This window comes from Ceratotherium simum, chromosome 36 (genome assembly GCF_057802395.1).
Source record: "Ceratotherium simum simum isolate JZ-2026a chromosome 36, ASM5780239v1, whole genome shotgun sequence".
Classification (NCBI taxonomy): Eukaryota; Metazoa; Chordata; class Mammalia; order Perissodactyla; family Rhinocerotidae; genus Ceratotherium; species Ceratotherium simum.
In genome coordinates, this window is record NC_141935.1 from 6,027,965 (window position 1) to 6,043,414 (window position 15,450).

Here is a 15,450-nt window from a genome sequence, read left to right on the forward strand (position 1 = left end):
AAAAAACACGACAACAAAACCAACTCGAGATTTTTTTAAACCTCAAGGGTCCTATTACCAAAATAAACAAAGAAAACTCCGGCCTCACTTTCTAGAATAAGTTGGCTTCACCAGCTACTTTTACAAAACATACAAGGAGAAATAACTTTGTTTTTAAAACTTGACAAGGCTGTTTAAAAAAAAAAAGATAATGGATAGAGGACTTGAACAGGTATTTCACCAAAGAGAAAATCTAAGTGATCAATAAACTTATGAAAAATTACTCAAACTGAGAATGTAAATTAAAACCATAATATACCATGAATAAAATAACACGACATTGGCAAAATAAAAAAATCTAAAAATCCCACAACTTGGAAAGAATGTGTCACATCAGGAACTGTTGGAGGGAAGGAAAGCTGAAACCACCACAACAGAGAAGAGTCTAGCAACTCATAGTGAAGTTGAAGACATGTATTGTTCAGCACTCAGCAAGTTTCTTCCTAGGAATATATCCTGGAGAATTTCATGTATGGGAATACTGATAGCTATATGATTTTGTAATAGTCAAAAATGGAAATATCTGTAATGTTCATCAACAGTTGAACAGATAAAAACACATGGTATATCCATGCAATGCAATAATACACCAATGCCACATAATGACATGAAAAGAAAAAATACTGATCACATGAATAAAAAGGCACAAAGGTACATTACAGGATATTTCATCTATATGAATTCTATATAAATATGTCTATTTATATCTACCTATATCAATATATAATATAGTATATAATTTATGTAATATAATATTACAGTATTATTTCATCTATATAAAATTCAAGAACAGACATATATATTAGGGATGTGTACATAGGCTGTGAGTAAAAATGTAATTACTATAAATAGTAGTAATTACTATTAGAGTAAAAATGTAATTACTATAAATAGTAAGGTAACGTTTTCTTCTAGAAGAAAGATAGGAGTATTAATCTAGAAGAAACCGGGGGAATTTTCTGGGAGGCTGGGAACATTCTGCTTCTTGACCTGGGTGATTATAATGATTCGTAATAGAGTACATTCATATTTACTCACTCATATCTCACAATAAAGATATTAAAGTAATATAATCTACATATACAGTATGATTTTTATTTTTCAAAAAATTGACTACATGACATGAAGAGGAGAACACAGGAAATTAATAACAAAAAATCATGCCTCTGATTATAATTGCTAATATTTTTAATATTGCCTGCTGTTTAATTTAATATAACTACTCTTGATGTTAGAATGATTACATTAGTAAACCCCCAATACATTACTTTTAAAAAAGCAAATTCAGGTAGTTAGCACCATACATATTTACTGATATTATTTTCATTGCTAAACTCTTTTCTTAGTTGGTTTTATAATGATTGTTTAAGAATTCTGTTCTAGAATTTCTTTTCAAAAGGCAAGGGGAAAAAAATAATCAGCTGAGCCGAATCCCATGAGAGTACATAGCCATTATGAAAACGTTTTACAACATTTCATGGACCAGGAAGCTCCACGTGAAACTATATTTCTACGTAAGAAATAAGACTTGCGTGGGCTTTCATATGCTCTAGTTTTCTTTTGGAGTTTTTGCAAATTTTTAGCACATTTACGTCAAGGAACTTTGTAATAAATGATTCCACACTGCAGTCTTGATTTTTATAATTTAAGTAAACTTACTTTTAGGCCACTAGAGGGTGCGCATGCCCTATCAAAAAGCAACACATACCGCTCGTCCCACTCTTACCCCGCCCTCTGAAAAAAGCCCATATTTTGTTTTGTTTTGTTTTAATTTAATGTTCATGCTTTTACAGGTTTTTCTCTTTAATTACGGAGTAATATGTGTGTTTTTCACTTTCGAATTTCAGATCCTCCTCATGGCGTTCAGGTTATTGGAAAAATAAATTGGTTAAATTTCAAATGTAGATGCAACATTGTGAGTAGAGAACTATTTTCCACTAATATATTAACATTTTGATAAACTTAGTTCCTATCCTGTCATCACGCTAGTGCAAGGAAAGAGAAATAAAATTTTTCTTATGAATTAGTTTAATCGATTCAAATTCTTGTTATTAAAGTAATTAACCTACCAAAAGAATAATCCATCCAGAACACATTCAAAGTAATCCATCCACAAAAAAATTCAGACCGTTGGCTAGCCAGAGGCAAATGATTTTTCTTTCGGTTATTGTTATATTTCCAGATAATACGTTTATACCTCTAATTCTTGATTTTTCAAATTTAGGTAATTGCTTTTAACAACCAGACAAGGGTATGTCTCTTTTCACATAATCTTTCTATCAGCTTCTCACAATATTTATTCTGCGTATATCTGTTTACTATATATCCAGTTCTCATACTGATTACCCTTTTCACTGCATATAATACTTAGAACTCTGTGCTCTTCCCATGAACTTTAAATAGCATCTTTTGACTGTGTAATAAAAAGATATCACCCCTATTCCATTTTTCCGTCTTTACACTGCCATCTCCAAAACTTTAGTTCTGATTATCATCATCTGTCACCTTGACCTTGAAACAACCTGCTGACTAGTCTCCAAGTCTCTACTCTTCCATTCTCCACGGAGCTACAAGTGATTTTTGCAAAGCTGGTCATGTCACTCCTGTGATTAAAAGCCTTCTATGACTTTTCCTTTCACTTGTAAGACATTCAAAACCCCTTACCTCAGCCGTGGACCCCTTGTCTGGTTCTTGTCATTCTCTGATCTCATCTTGCCACCTTTACCATTTACTCACTGTGCCAAAGCCACCGTGGCTGGTTTGTTTATATTTTGTGGAGCATCTCAAATGTATTTTTTTTCCTTAGATCTTTTGCACACGGTCTTTTGCACATGTTGTTTTCCCTTCCTCAAGCACGTTTCCCACAGACTTTTTTTCTTGGTGAGGAAGATTGGCCCTGAGCTAACTGTTTGCCAGTCTTTCTCTTTTTGCTTGAGGAAGATTGTTGCTGAGCTAACATCTGTGCCAATCTTTCTCTGTTTTTTGTATGTGGGTTGCCATCACAGCATGGCTTGATGAGCAGTGTGTAGGTCTGCACCTGGGATCTGAACCCACAAACACAGGCTTCCTTGTGGGGCCACCTGCACAAACTTAACCACTACACCACAGGGCTGGCCCTTCACACAGAATTTTGATGGTTGGCTTTGTCTCATCTTTCAGGCTCTATTCAAATATTATTTCCTCAAAGTGATCCACTTACCTCTAGTCTTCAAGCCCAGCCCGGCTCAAGTCTCCAAACCTCACTACGCCATCTCTGTTATTTTTCCTCAGCCTCTACTTTACCACCTTCGCAACGCAGGTCGCAATTTGTAATTATTTGCATGTTTACTAGGATTTCATCTATCCTCCCATCAAAATATAAGCTCCCTGAAAATAAGGACCATCTGTGTCCTGTTTTCCATAACAGAGAGATTTTCATTAATATCCAGATCCTCTAACTTCAAATATACCTCTTGTCTACTCTTGTTCTAAACTTCAACGTATTGAGTATTATCAACTCATGTCATAACAAAATAAAGAAATGATTCACTCTATTGTCTTGCAACAATAATTAAGCATATCTCACAACATGACTTCCATTTGCCTAAACTGACAGATAACTAACTGTTCAAGCTAAGCTAAGCCACATCTTCAAAGATTTCTAATTAGAAGAAAAGAATTATTTTAGCCCAAGTAATCAAAAAATTGGCGTGTATGTACAAGAACCACATTTGCTCGAATTAGATTGGCAGTTCTTGAAGAAATAGAGCAGGGGGCTTATTAAATAGGTAGCACAAAAATATTTTCAAAAGCACAGAAACATTTCTTAAGGTACAATGTATCTTAAAACTTTTTTTTGAATAGCCATTTCATTTCTCAAGTTCTAAGTTAATGAGTCAACTAAATTTTCTCATGTCTAAGTATTTATTTGGATTTAAATAATGAATATTGGGCCGGCTCTGTGGCTTGGCGGTTAAGTGCGCGCGCTCTGATGCTGGCGACCCGGGTTCGGATCCCGGGAGCGCCCCGAGGCACCACTTCTCCCTCCAACACGAGGCCGGGTCCCACGTACAGCAACTAGAAGGATGTGAACCTATGACATACAACTGTCTACTGGGGCTTTGGGGGGAAAAAACTGAATAAATAAAATCTTTAAAAAAAAAAAATAATAAATAATGAATATTTTATCTTATGTGTTTGCATAGTCATTTAAATGCCAATTAATTTTTTTTTTTTGTAAAACGCTACTCACTTGGTCTGATTTGCCAATTTAAAATTATTCAGTCCATAAATAAGGAGTATGAATGCATTTGGCTATTGGACAGGAATAGGATTCATTTTGCTTTAATTTGAGGGACATAGTTATAAAATTTTGGTCAAAGTTAGAAACAAATATACTTTACATTTTAATAATCATCATTTACCTAATTTTTTCACTTTCAAAATTTAAGGTAGTTGTATTGCATTACAGACAGCGAGCTAATTACTTGTTTTCAATGTCAGTGTATTTACAAACTGGTCTTTGAAAAATCTTCTTAATCACATGAAATAAATCATGATAAAATTAAATATTTGAGAAAACCATAATCAAATTTGTACTGTATTGCTTTGGTAGACTAAAGTTCATCTCTGTTCAATTACTCTAGCTTTCTAAAATTATTTTGGGAAAAAAAGAACAGAAGACATTACTTTTTAAATTGCCTAATTCTTTTTTTTTTTTTTTAAAGATTTTATTTATTCATTTTTTTCCCCCCAAAGCCCCAGTAGATAGTTGTATGTCATAGGTTCACATCCTTCTAGTTGCAGTACGTGGGACTCGGCCTCGGGTTGAACGGAGAAGTGGTGCCTTGGGGCGTGCCCGGGATCCGAACCCGGGTCGCCAGCATCAGAGTGCGCGCACTTAACCACTAAGCCACGGAGCCGGCCCCAAATTGCCTAATTCTAAACTTAGTAGATATGAGAATATATTATAAAGCAAAACTAAAAGTCAATTTAGAAAAAAATAAAGCAAAGGGACAAAAGGGAAATAGCAAAAATAACTATTTTATGTTAAATTTATTTCTCATCTTCTCATTGGTATATATTCATATTACTTATATTTGTATATATATGATATGGTCCAATTAGCTTTTAAAAATAAGACATATTCAGATTATTTTACAAATAACATAAGAATACTTAAAGATAATTTAGTAAGTATTGTATAAATAACTGTGTAAAGAAAATATCAGTTGTAATGAAGTTTTTTTTTAAATAAAACTCTAGAAAAAGCAGATAGAGATTGTTTCATTTAATAATCATTTGAAGAAATAAAATTATATCTTTAAAATTTAAAAAGATGGTTATACAACTTATTTTTAAAATTTTAACAGTAAAAAAAGAGCATAAAGATAATTCCAGGATCATAAAAAGCAAACGGGAGAATGGATGGTAGCTGTAAGAAACCAGGGAGAGTAACAAGTACATCATAATTAGGACTGAAACAAGTTACTGTCAGGATACAGGTTGAAAATTCCACTGAAATCAAGTTTCTTGAACTGTGTAGTATTTGAATAGCTAACAGCTAATGCCAATTATTGCTCAACTCAAAATGTTAATTTTAAATTTTAAATTTTAAATTTTAAAATAAATTGTTAGTATTTAGAGAATAAGTTGTCATAAGGCCTAACTGGTGACTGTAGAAAGGAGCTCAGTCACAGGGTGCCACTCAAATGAGGACCCTGAAAATTCTGTTGCAGGAATAATTTAGCATCTGAATACTTATCATGCCAATCTTGGGGATAAGTTTTAAAAGAGAAAGGGAAGAAAAAACACACACTATACCCAATTTTACTTGTACTTGTGGTAGTTCAGTTGATGGAAGGATTAGAAATACCAGAGATGATTTCAGTCCTCCAGTTTTACAAAATTATTGTTGTTAGTCCTTTGTATACACACGCAATGTCGCCTCAGTCTTGAGTGTCCTCCTTGTCATCATCATCTGGTGAACTCCTATTCAACCATCAAAACCCACTCAAGATGCCATCGCAATCCTGACATATTTATCTCTCTTCATTGCAGCTCTTAAAAACTAGCTCCTCAACCCTATCCCACTCCATCTTCTCATTCCAATGTGGGTTTCCTGCCTTCCCTAAATGATCCTATAGTCTCTTTTGTTAATCTCCATCACAATACATTATGTGATAAAATATGTGTTAATAAAACACAATAATCATTCCTTTCATTTTCCCCACTAAGTGACCTCCTTTTGGGAAGTGCTAGTATAGTGTCTGGTACTTAGCAGTCACTCAAAACATGATAATTGAATGAACAAGTGAATGAATGAAAGAATGAATGAATGAATATGAAACTATTTCAAAGCCTTTCCGTTACTTCTGTAGATCATGGGCAACCTGTGGAAAGGGCACAGTAGATGGTAGCAAATGTAAAGGATAAGAGAAAACAAGGGAACAAATGTTTAGTGCACTTAAAGCTCTGCTGCATGAACCCAAGAAACTCTAACATCTGTAATTCCATTGCATATCTTGTCCACACGTCCTAAGTTTGAATCTATATTATACTTTTTGAAGTCAGAAATCCTTTTAATTTAGCTCAGAAAAACTTTTGGGAACCTTTGAAGGAACATTTCTATAATACTTTTCTATTTATTACATTTCTGGTTAACAAGGTTTCTGAGAAACTTGGCTCTTTCAGTTAAAATGTCAAAACAAACAAAAGTGTTCTGTCAGGGCCGGCCCCGTGGCTTGGCGGTTAAGTGCGCGTGCTCTGCTGCTGGCGGCCCGGGTTCGGATCTGGGCGCGCACCGACGCGCCGCTTCTCTGGCCATGCTGAGGCCGCGTCCCACATGCAGCAACTAGAAGGACGTGCAACTATGACATACAACTATCTGCTGGGGCTTTGGGGGAAAAAAAAAGGAGGAAGATAGGCAATAGATGTTAGCTCAGAGCCGGTCTTCCTCAGCAAAAAGAGGAGGATTAGCATGGATGTTAGCTCAGGGCTGATCTTCCTCAAAAAAAAATAATAATAAAATAAAAAAAATAAAAGTGTTCTGTCAAATCTTTTTCCCCCTTTCCTTTTATTATTTTTGTGATTTTTTTCCTGTCCCATTACTTTGCTTTCTCTGAGCCATTTTTATAATGTTTCGTTATAGTGTTAAACTAAAATGTAACACTTTCTTTTTCAGTTTCATCATGTCCTTTTTATGCACTGTGTTCTGGGGCTGGTTAAAGTTGTTAAGAAATGGGTAAAATGCTTATTAGTTAAGTGAGCACAGGACAGATTGGTTGGCAGAATCTCACAGGCCGGGCAGGTGGGGGATGTTGTGTGGGGTAAGGAGGACGAGGCATAGCTGGAAAGAAGAAAAAGTGGCAAGGCTGTAGAATAATCAGGAATTGAGCAAATAAAAATGGGGCAACTTAGACTTTGGCTCAAGCCCTCAAAATCAAAGGCCAAAAATGAAGAATCTTTGCTAACTTGTGCTTCAACTTATCTTTGGGAACTTACCCCTAGCTAAGAATAATTTTAGGAATACTTAAATAATTCCATTCTAGTTTAACATTATATGCAGGCAAAAGAGTAGCATACACATTCCCGGGCTATGCCTGCACTTAGAATAAGCAAGGCTGGCTGTGGCACACCTCTCCCTCCCTTAACATTCCTACGCGCATTTTCTCTACCCCTTCCCACGGCGCTTGCCGCAGCATTTCATCTGTCAGATCTAACCTACCTGGGAATAATTCCTCACCCAGAATTGCTGGGTCCTGTTCTTACCCTCCTCATCATCCAATTCTACCTTTCCCCACCAAAATTGTTGCAGAAAGGTGAGCAACTTACAACAATTCACAGTAAATTGTGGTGAATCATACTAAATTTAACTATCCCAAAGTATTTATTCAGAGTATTTTTCATTCCACATAAACTTTGGATTGGTTGAACTTAAGGTAATATCAATGTGTAGGACGTGTTAGAAGGAGAGAAGATATTGAAAACCATTGGGCCATTGCACAATTTTAATTAAACCTTATAGGTAAATACCCACACTAATATCTCTGAAAATGTGGGGTTTTGAGGGGGGAGGGGGGATTCTTATTTATCATACTGGAATTGAAACATAGAATTTAGGATTATAAACCACTATCACAAGTTTTATGGATTATAGCTATACATAATATTCACATATATCCTTATAAAAGAGTAATTTTTATTAATTTATAATTAATTCTTATGATATCCATAATATCAATTCTTTTTTTCCATATTAGGATTAATTTAAATTTGAAGCCATCTTGTACTTGAAACAATATAATATATAAAAAAAATAAGTTCTCCTCTTCTGATGGAATAGAATCTCTCTCTCTTTGATCTGTAATGTATTTCATGTCCTGAAAGAACTTTTTTTCCCTTTAAACCTCCAGAATTAAAAAACATCTCTCTCCAAACACCACAGCCAGTGTGTACTTGGACATGTTTCATTAGAGTTTTAATTTACTCACTTGAATCAGCCCAGTATTTCTGGGCTATGGCTAATTGCAAAGAGTATACACTTTTTAGACGCTAAATCTAAAAGGTCTACTTGAAAAGTTTGGTTGTCATATATTCCAGAAAGCAGAAACTATGTGGTATGATTGAGGAACTGTTTTCTAAACTTTGTCCTGTGAACCTGACCAGATTCTTAGTAGTCTGTGGCGACTCCCCCAGCCATGATTTTTTACCACAAGAAAGCAACTAATGTTCCTGTACCACTAGGAACGTGAGTGCAGACAACCTATTGCATGAAAAAGGTAGTACTTGGTCTTCAATATATAAAAAAAGGAAAAAAAAAAATAGAAAGTTGGGTTTTCAAATTCTTCCCGTTGGCTATTATTCCTCTTTAGCAGTGAATAATATTTTTGGTGGGATGTTCGCTCTTAACAGGGCAGAGGCTATTTACGAAAATGCTAAAATGTTTTGTCTAGTTGAAGAAGGCAGATTGTGATAGTGTTCAAAACTGTCTTTTCTCAATTTCTCCATTTAGCATTCAGTATTCAGTTTGGTATCTCTCAATATCTCAATTTAGTATTCCATATTTATTTCTACATATGAAATAAAAACAGAGGCAAATGTTGAAGTATATGTGGATATTTTTAACGATCAAGGCTGCTCTGTTGAGTAAAATATCCGTTAGGTATGGTAACTGATGCAGTTGATTGACATTTCGAACTAATTTAGTTTCAGAACTATTTGGCAAACAAGGAATAAAATAGCAGTTCTATATCCACTGAAAATTCATGTAATTTTTCTCGACTAGCTTGTGAATTAGATGTGTTTTTGTGAAAATCATGAGGCTAACCTAAGTGTTGCTTTAAATACTAAAGTTGTACTTTATCTGTTAGGAAACATCCAGATTTATAGTCATTTTCACTATAATATGTACAGTGCTAATGCTCAGCTCACTAATAGAAACTGATATCTCATTTAAACATACATTGTTGAAATATAAAATACAAGTGAAATAAGTCAGCAGGAATCAATTACATAAGCGAGGGGTTTAAATCACTATTGTTTAATTTTTATCATTTATACTTTGTAGCACCCGATTTTAATAATGTTTCAAATTACACTTTTTAATCACTTCAACAGTTTAATTAAACTTGGCATCAATACTTAAGTTTTAAACATGAGCTAGAAATAAAACAAATCTTCCTTGCATGACAAATGCCTACATAAAACCTCAGCAAACAATATGTAAACAGTGAAACGCTAGAAGTATTCCTACTAAAAGAAAAGACAGAAATACTTATGTAAAGAAAAATATGTTTGCTAAGATTGGTAACATTAACATTGTTCCAGAAGTCTTTGCCAATACAACAATATTTTACTTTTAAATACTAATTGTAATATTTAAATGTACAGGGAAATGATTGTATACCTAGTTTTAAAAAGTGGTTGGATATAAAGCTTACAAGCTAAAAATCAAGCAATAGCATATTAGAATGTATAATTGCAAAAAAACTCTATCTTTCCAAAAATATTAAACACATTTGAATAAACTTAAAAAAATTACTAAAGGGTATAACTAAAAAAAGATATCTGCCTTTATTTTCTAGGTTGAAACACCCTCAAGCACAGAGGTTTTGTGTTATTTGGAATATTTCTCAATGCTTAGAAGCTGACATGATGTAAGTGTTCAATCAAAAGTTGTTGACTTAGTGAAAAGTTCTGGGAATTTATGAATGATATCTAATTCACTTGGTTTGAAAATATCAATCAAATATCTATCACATAGTTAGTTACCCATCATGAACTAGGAAAGAAAATTTCCTCCAAGAAGAAACTTTTTAATAAATGGAGAAACAGTGCTAGAATTAAATTTAATTATGAATTCAGAAATTTTCTTACTGATAGCAGAAGAAAACTCCTACACTCATATTAACTACTCCTAAAGGCTAGTCTTCTAGAATATATCTTATATACAACTGCAGGAAAAAACCCTACTGAACAACTTAGATGTGACAAAGATTGCATATTTAATTTTTTTCAAATTTATATAATATCATCATTCGAACGATACAAGTAATGCTTATCTACCAGACTTTTAAGGCCATGGCAATATCAGTCATAGACGATAAATAAAATTTAGAAAGAGTTAATAGCTATATCTGAAATAAATCCAATCATATGATTTAAAGGCTTTTAATGTCTAATTTATGTTCTGGTTCTATGTATGTTCACATACTTCTTAATACTTTCACATAAAGCATTTTGGTGAAAATTCTAAGCAAAAAAAATTATATTTTATGAAAATTACAAAGGAAATGATTATGACATTATAGTTTTCAAAAATATTTATTCAAACATTTTCTAAAAATTTTCACTAAATAAAATTATGATGAATAATCAGATATGTCATCCAAGTAAGCTATTTATATTTTTTAAACTTAACACAGTCAAAAGCCACGCATAGACTAAACTACAGAACAGTAATTCACATTTTCTAGATCAAATTTTTATTACCACTGTAAAAAGCATATTAGCAAATGTTTGATAATATAGCTATAGGACAAAGTCTTCCCCTTTTACTCTTACCTTGTGCTACACAAATAGTCCATAACATAAGCCACACAATGTTTGCCGGAAATCTCATTTTTGGGGTCTTTTAGGGGTACATTTAACAGCTGACACTGCTCACACTAGGTCAGGTTCTCCTCTGCTAAGAACTGCGATTAGGGCAGGAAATTACTTGCTCCAAAAGGAAGTTGAAATGCAGCTTGAGAATTAAAAGGATTACTAGATGCTCCGCCCATCAGAAACTTTTCAAAGTAAAAGAAAAAAATCAACCGCAAGCCCCAGCAGTGTCAGAGTTTGAACCGGATTCTCACTGCATTCCTACGGAATGTTAATGCTGGACCCACTCTGGATTTGTTTTTATAAACCCAGGCATGTTCTCCGTTGGGACATGTTCAGATTCTTGGAATGTGCGAAGCAGTAGCTGGTGATATCCTCTGGATTTCATAAATCCTCCAGTTCTTGAAACTCCTTTCAGGTCTTGTGTGTCAACCTCAGAAGAAAAGTAATAGGACTCTTTTAAAAATCATTTACAGAACTCGAGCTTAGGCAATGCTTTCACAATCATGACCCAGACAACGTGAGTAAACTTTGCCAAGAACGCAGTACTGGCTGATATTGGGGGCCTGCTTTTCCCACAATTCATGAAATTCATCTTCTAAGGACTTGTTAGATATGTCTGTAAAGCAACAGGTTCACTCTCATTAGACATAAGAGTTTAATAATTCAAAAATCAAGAAATTAAAATGCTAATTGTTTTAAAACTTTGTATTGAAATATAATATGCATAAAGAGAATATAAGCAAGTGGTTTGCTGAATATCAAGAAGGTAAAGACTACCATGCAACCAGCACCAAGGTCACGAACTGAACAGCACTATTTCTCTGGAAACCCCTAGTATTCCCTTTCTGTCAACCTCCCTCACCCGCTCCCCCACCACACACAGCGTAACCACTACCCTGATCTCTAACCTATGGAATAGATTTGCCTGTTTTTGTACTTTATATAAATCAAATAATAAGATACTTACTCTTATGTGTTGTGGACATTAATAAAAGAAACCTTAACTAAATTGGAGTTGGGAAGGCCCATAGAGGGAGTTCTCACGCCCCATCACACATCCTCAATTACTCCGAACAGGCAGAGACAGACCCTTGCATCTTGGGCAGGAAGTAAAACCACTTTACTACTGAAGGAAGATTTTTCTCACCACCCAGCAACAGCTCAACCAATAAGAAGGCATTGCTGCCCTGAGCTGTTACTTTCCCCCAGTGGATTTTCATTTAGGACCGCCCCTTCCTACTCCCTTTTTTCTCTGTAAAAGCAGTGCTCCTTCTTTGTTGGATTTGCCCATGGTTTGCCATAGCATGAACATCTCGAATTGCAATTCTTCTGGCTGCTCTGAATAAACTCATTTTGAGATAAAATAACAGGCAAATTTTGCTTTCTACGTTTACAGTGTTTAGAGCTTTTCACTAAAAATGATGTTTAGGTCCTTCAACCACACTATTGGGTGTAGTTGCATCTCATTGATGTCTTGTAAGAATGAAAGTTTGCTCCTGTCATGTGTGATCTATTGACATGAATGAAGATGCCATAACACTTATGTCTCTACAATGAGGACATTGAGAACAAACTAGTTACAATATCTCAGTTCAAATAGTATTTGATATTACTCACAACACAAGAACTCTTTTAATGCCCTGAATTCTTGTAGTTCATTATATCAAGAAAACTTGAGTTTTTCCAAAATTTGACAACAATCCTAAAAATTTATAGGCCATTATAAATCATGAGTTGTGAACCTGAAGGGACTTTTCTAATATTTCAATAACAAGTAACAAATTTAAATCAAATATGCTAAAAACTGAATTATTTTTCTACTTTCTCTATATTGAAAATATTAGAAAATTACACCATGTGAAGACAAGCTCAAGAGAGTATTTAGCCAAAAATGTAAAAATTAAAGGTATCATAGAGTTGTATAAGACAATATACATATTATGTTCTTTCTGGTTTTTATGATGTCTTTGGAATTTTTTTAACTTTATAATTTATAATGATTTATTTCTAATTTTAACTTATTTTTTATTTATAATTTCAAATAAATATTTACTTTCAAATCTAATTTCTGTTCTCAGTTTGTGGTCTTTTCCTTAGAGAGTTCTGTCCAAATTGCATGCCACATCCAAAAAACCTGGATCTTTCCTGATTAACGTGTAGTATTAAAAGTGACAGGTAACAACATAGGTCAGTCTATACTATGAAATCTATAACACCTTAAGGCGTCTTATGTAGTCCTAAAGAAATATTTTAAAGGAACGATGCTTTGTATCTTTGATGTCACATGCAACTAATCACTGCATAACAATTTTTCTTATTGGTTTGGAATGGGCAGTTAGTAGCTATGGCTTCTGAACCATTGTCCACAAATAACTTATTACATTGAAATTTAAATTTAAGTTAACTAAATTAACTTAAATTAATTTAGTTCTTGACTTCCACTTCTGATCAATGTAGAACAGAGGGCCTGGATTTATCCTTCCACCTGAACAACTAAAAAGAATCAATAAACTGACAAAATGGATGAAAAAGAGTTTTCAAGATAAGGGACATCAGGCCATATAAAACAGGTATCTCTGAGGGATGGGAACTGAAAGACTTGGGCCCCATGATTGCTCCAGTTTATTTCCTTGAGAAAGTTTCTGGTGTTGAGGAACCCACGTAGAGCCAGATAGCTTCCCTAAGTCAAGGAAATGGGGCAGGGAATAGCAAGGTAGCTCGAGTTTGTAGGACAGAGTACTGGAGAGGAGGCAGCTGCACAGAGAGAGATATTCACAGAAATGTGGATTATTCCCGCAAGTATTCATATTCAGCTGAGTTCTGATTAGTGACTGTGTGCATGTGAGAAAACTATTTAAAGACAAAAAAAAAAAAAAACACTCATGAGGAAGGATGAGCAACAATACTGCCCACTTCTTGCACAGGGCTGAGTATATTGCCAGTTCCCACCAGCAGACTAAACAGTTAGAGGGCACTGAAGGGTTTTGTTCCAGTAGTTGAGGATAGTTAGCTCTAAGCTGAGCACTCCTCCACTCTCACCTAATAAATATTAAAACCAGAGCCAAAGGGTCCAACTAACCTAACTTAACTGCATCCCAGAACAAAACTCAAGAATATTTAGAGGAATTTTTTTTTTTAAATCCAGAATCTAACAAAGTAAAATTCAAAATGTCTGGTAACTGACCAAAAATCACCAGGCATGCAAAGAAGCAGGAAAATAAAACTCATATTAAAGATAAAAATCAATAAATTGAAACTGACTCAGAACAGACATCAATGCTAGAATTAAAAGAGAAGGACATTATGACAATGTTTTAACTGTATTTTATATGTTCAAAAGTTAAGTGGAAACATGGAAGATATAAAAAAGATCCAGAGATGAAAACTACAATGAGTGAATGAAAATTATAGTGGATGGGAGTAAAGATAGATTAAACATTGCAGAAGAAAATATTAGTGAACTTGAAGAAATACCAACAGAAACTATCCAAAAGGAAACATAGAAATAAAAGAGAATTAAAAAATGAATGAAGCAGCCAGCCCAGTAACATAGTGGTTAAGTTCCTGCACTCTGCTTCAGTGGCCCAGGGTTCGCAGGTTCAGATCCCAGGTGCAGACCTACTCACCGCTTATCAAACCATGCTGTGGCAGGCATCCTACACATAAAATAGATGAAGATGGCACAGATGTTAGCTCCGGGCCAATATTCCTCAGCAAAAAGAGGAGGATTGGCAACACACATTAGCTCAGGGCTGATCTTCCTCACCAAAAAAAAAAAAATGAATGAAGAGAGCATCAGTGAGATGTAGCACATATTCCAACTTGAAAAGGAGAAGGGATGGAAAAATTATTTGAAGTTATAATGGCTAAAAATTTCCCATACTTGATAAACTTACAGTTCCATGAAGCTCAATGAACCCCAAGCACAAGAAACCTGAAGAAAATTACACCAAGACACATTATAAGCAAACGGCTCAAAATCAATGATAAACAGAAAGTATTAAAACTAGCCAGAGAAAGGAAGACACATGACATACAGAGGGTAAGGGTGACAGCCAATTTCTTATTGGAAGCAATGCAGGTGGGAAGAAAGTGGAGCTGCATTTTTAAAGATTTTATTTATTTTATTTTTTCCCCCAAAGCCCCAGTGGATAGCTGTATGTCGTAGCTGCACATCCTTCTAGTTGCTGTATGCGGGACTCGGCCTCAGGATGAACGGAGAAGTGGTGCCTCGATGCGCACCCGGGATCCGAACCCGGGCCACCAGCATCGCAGCGCGCGCACTTAACCACCAAGCCACGGGGCCGGCCCCTGGAGCTGCATTTT

General features: G+C 34.7%; 1 protein-coding gene across 1 annotated transcript in view; it reads right to left on the reverse strand.

The window, feature by feature from the left end:
- LOC101393840 (complement factor H-like) overlaps positions 1-11,282 on the reverse strand; it is a 160,776-nt gene extending 149,494 nt beyond the window's left edge. Inside the window, exon 1 of the mRNA XM_087424350.1 lies at positions 11,083-11,282. Within this exon, the coding sequence (XP_087280476.1) occupies positions 11,083-11,140 (58 nt within the window). The 5' untranslated portion in view covers positions 11,141-11,282. The remainder of the gene's footprint in view (positions 1-11,082) is intronic.
- Between the last annotated feature and the right edge of the window lie 4,168 nt (positions 11,283-15,450).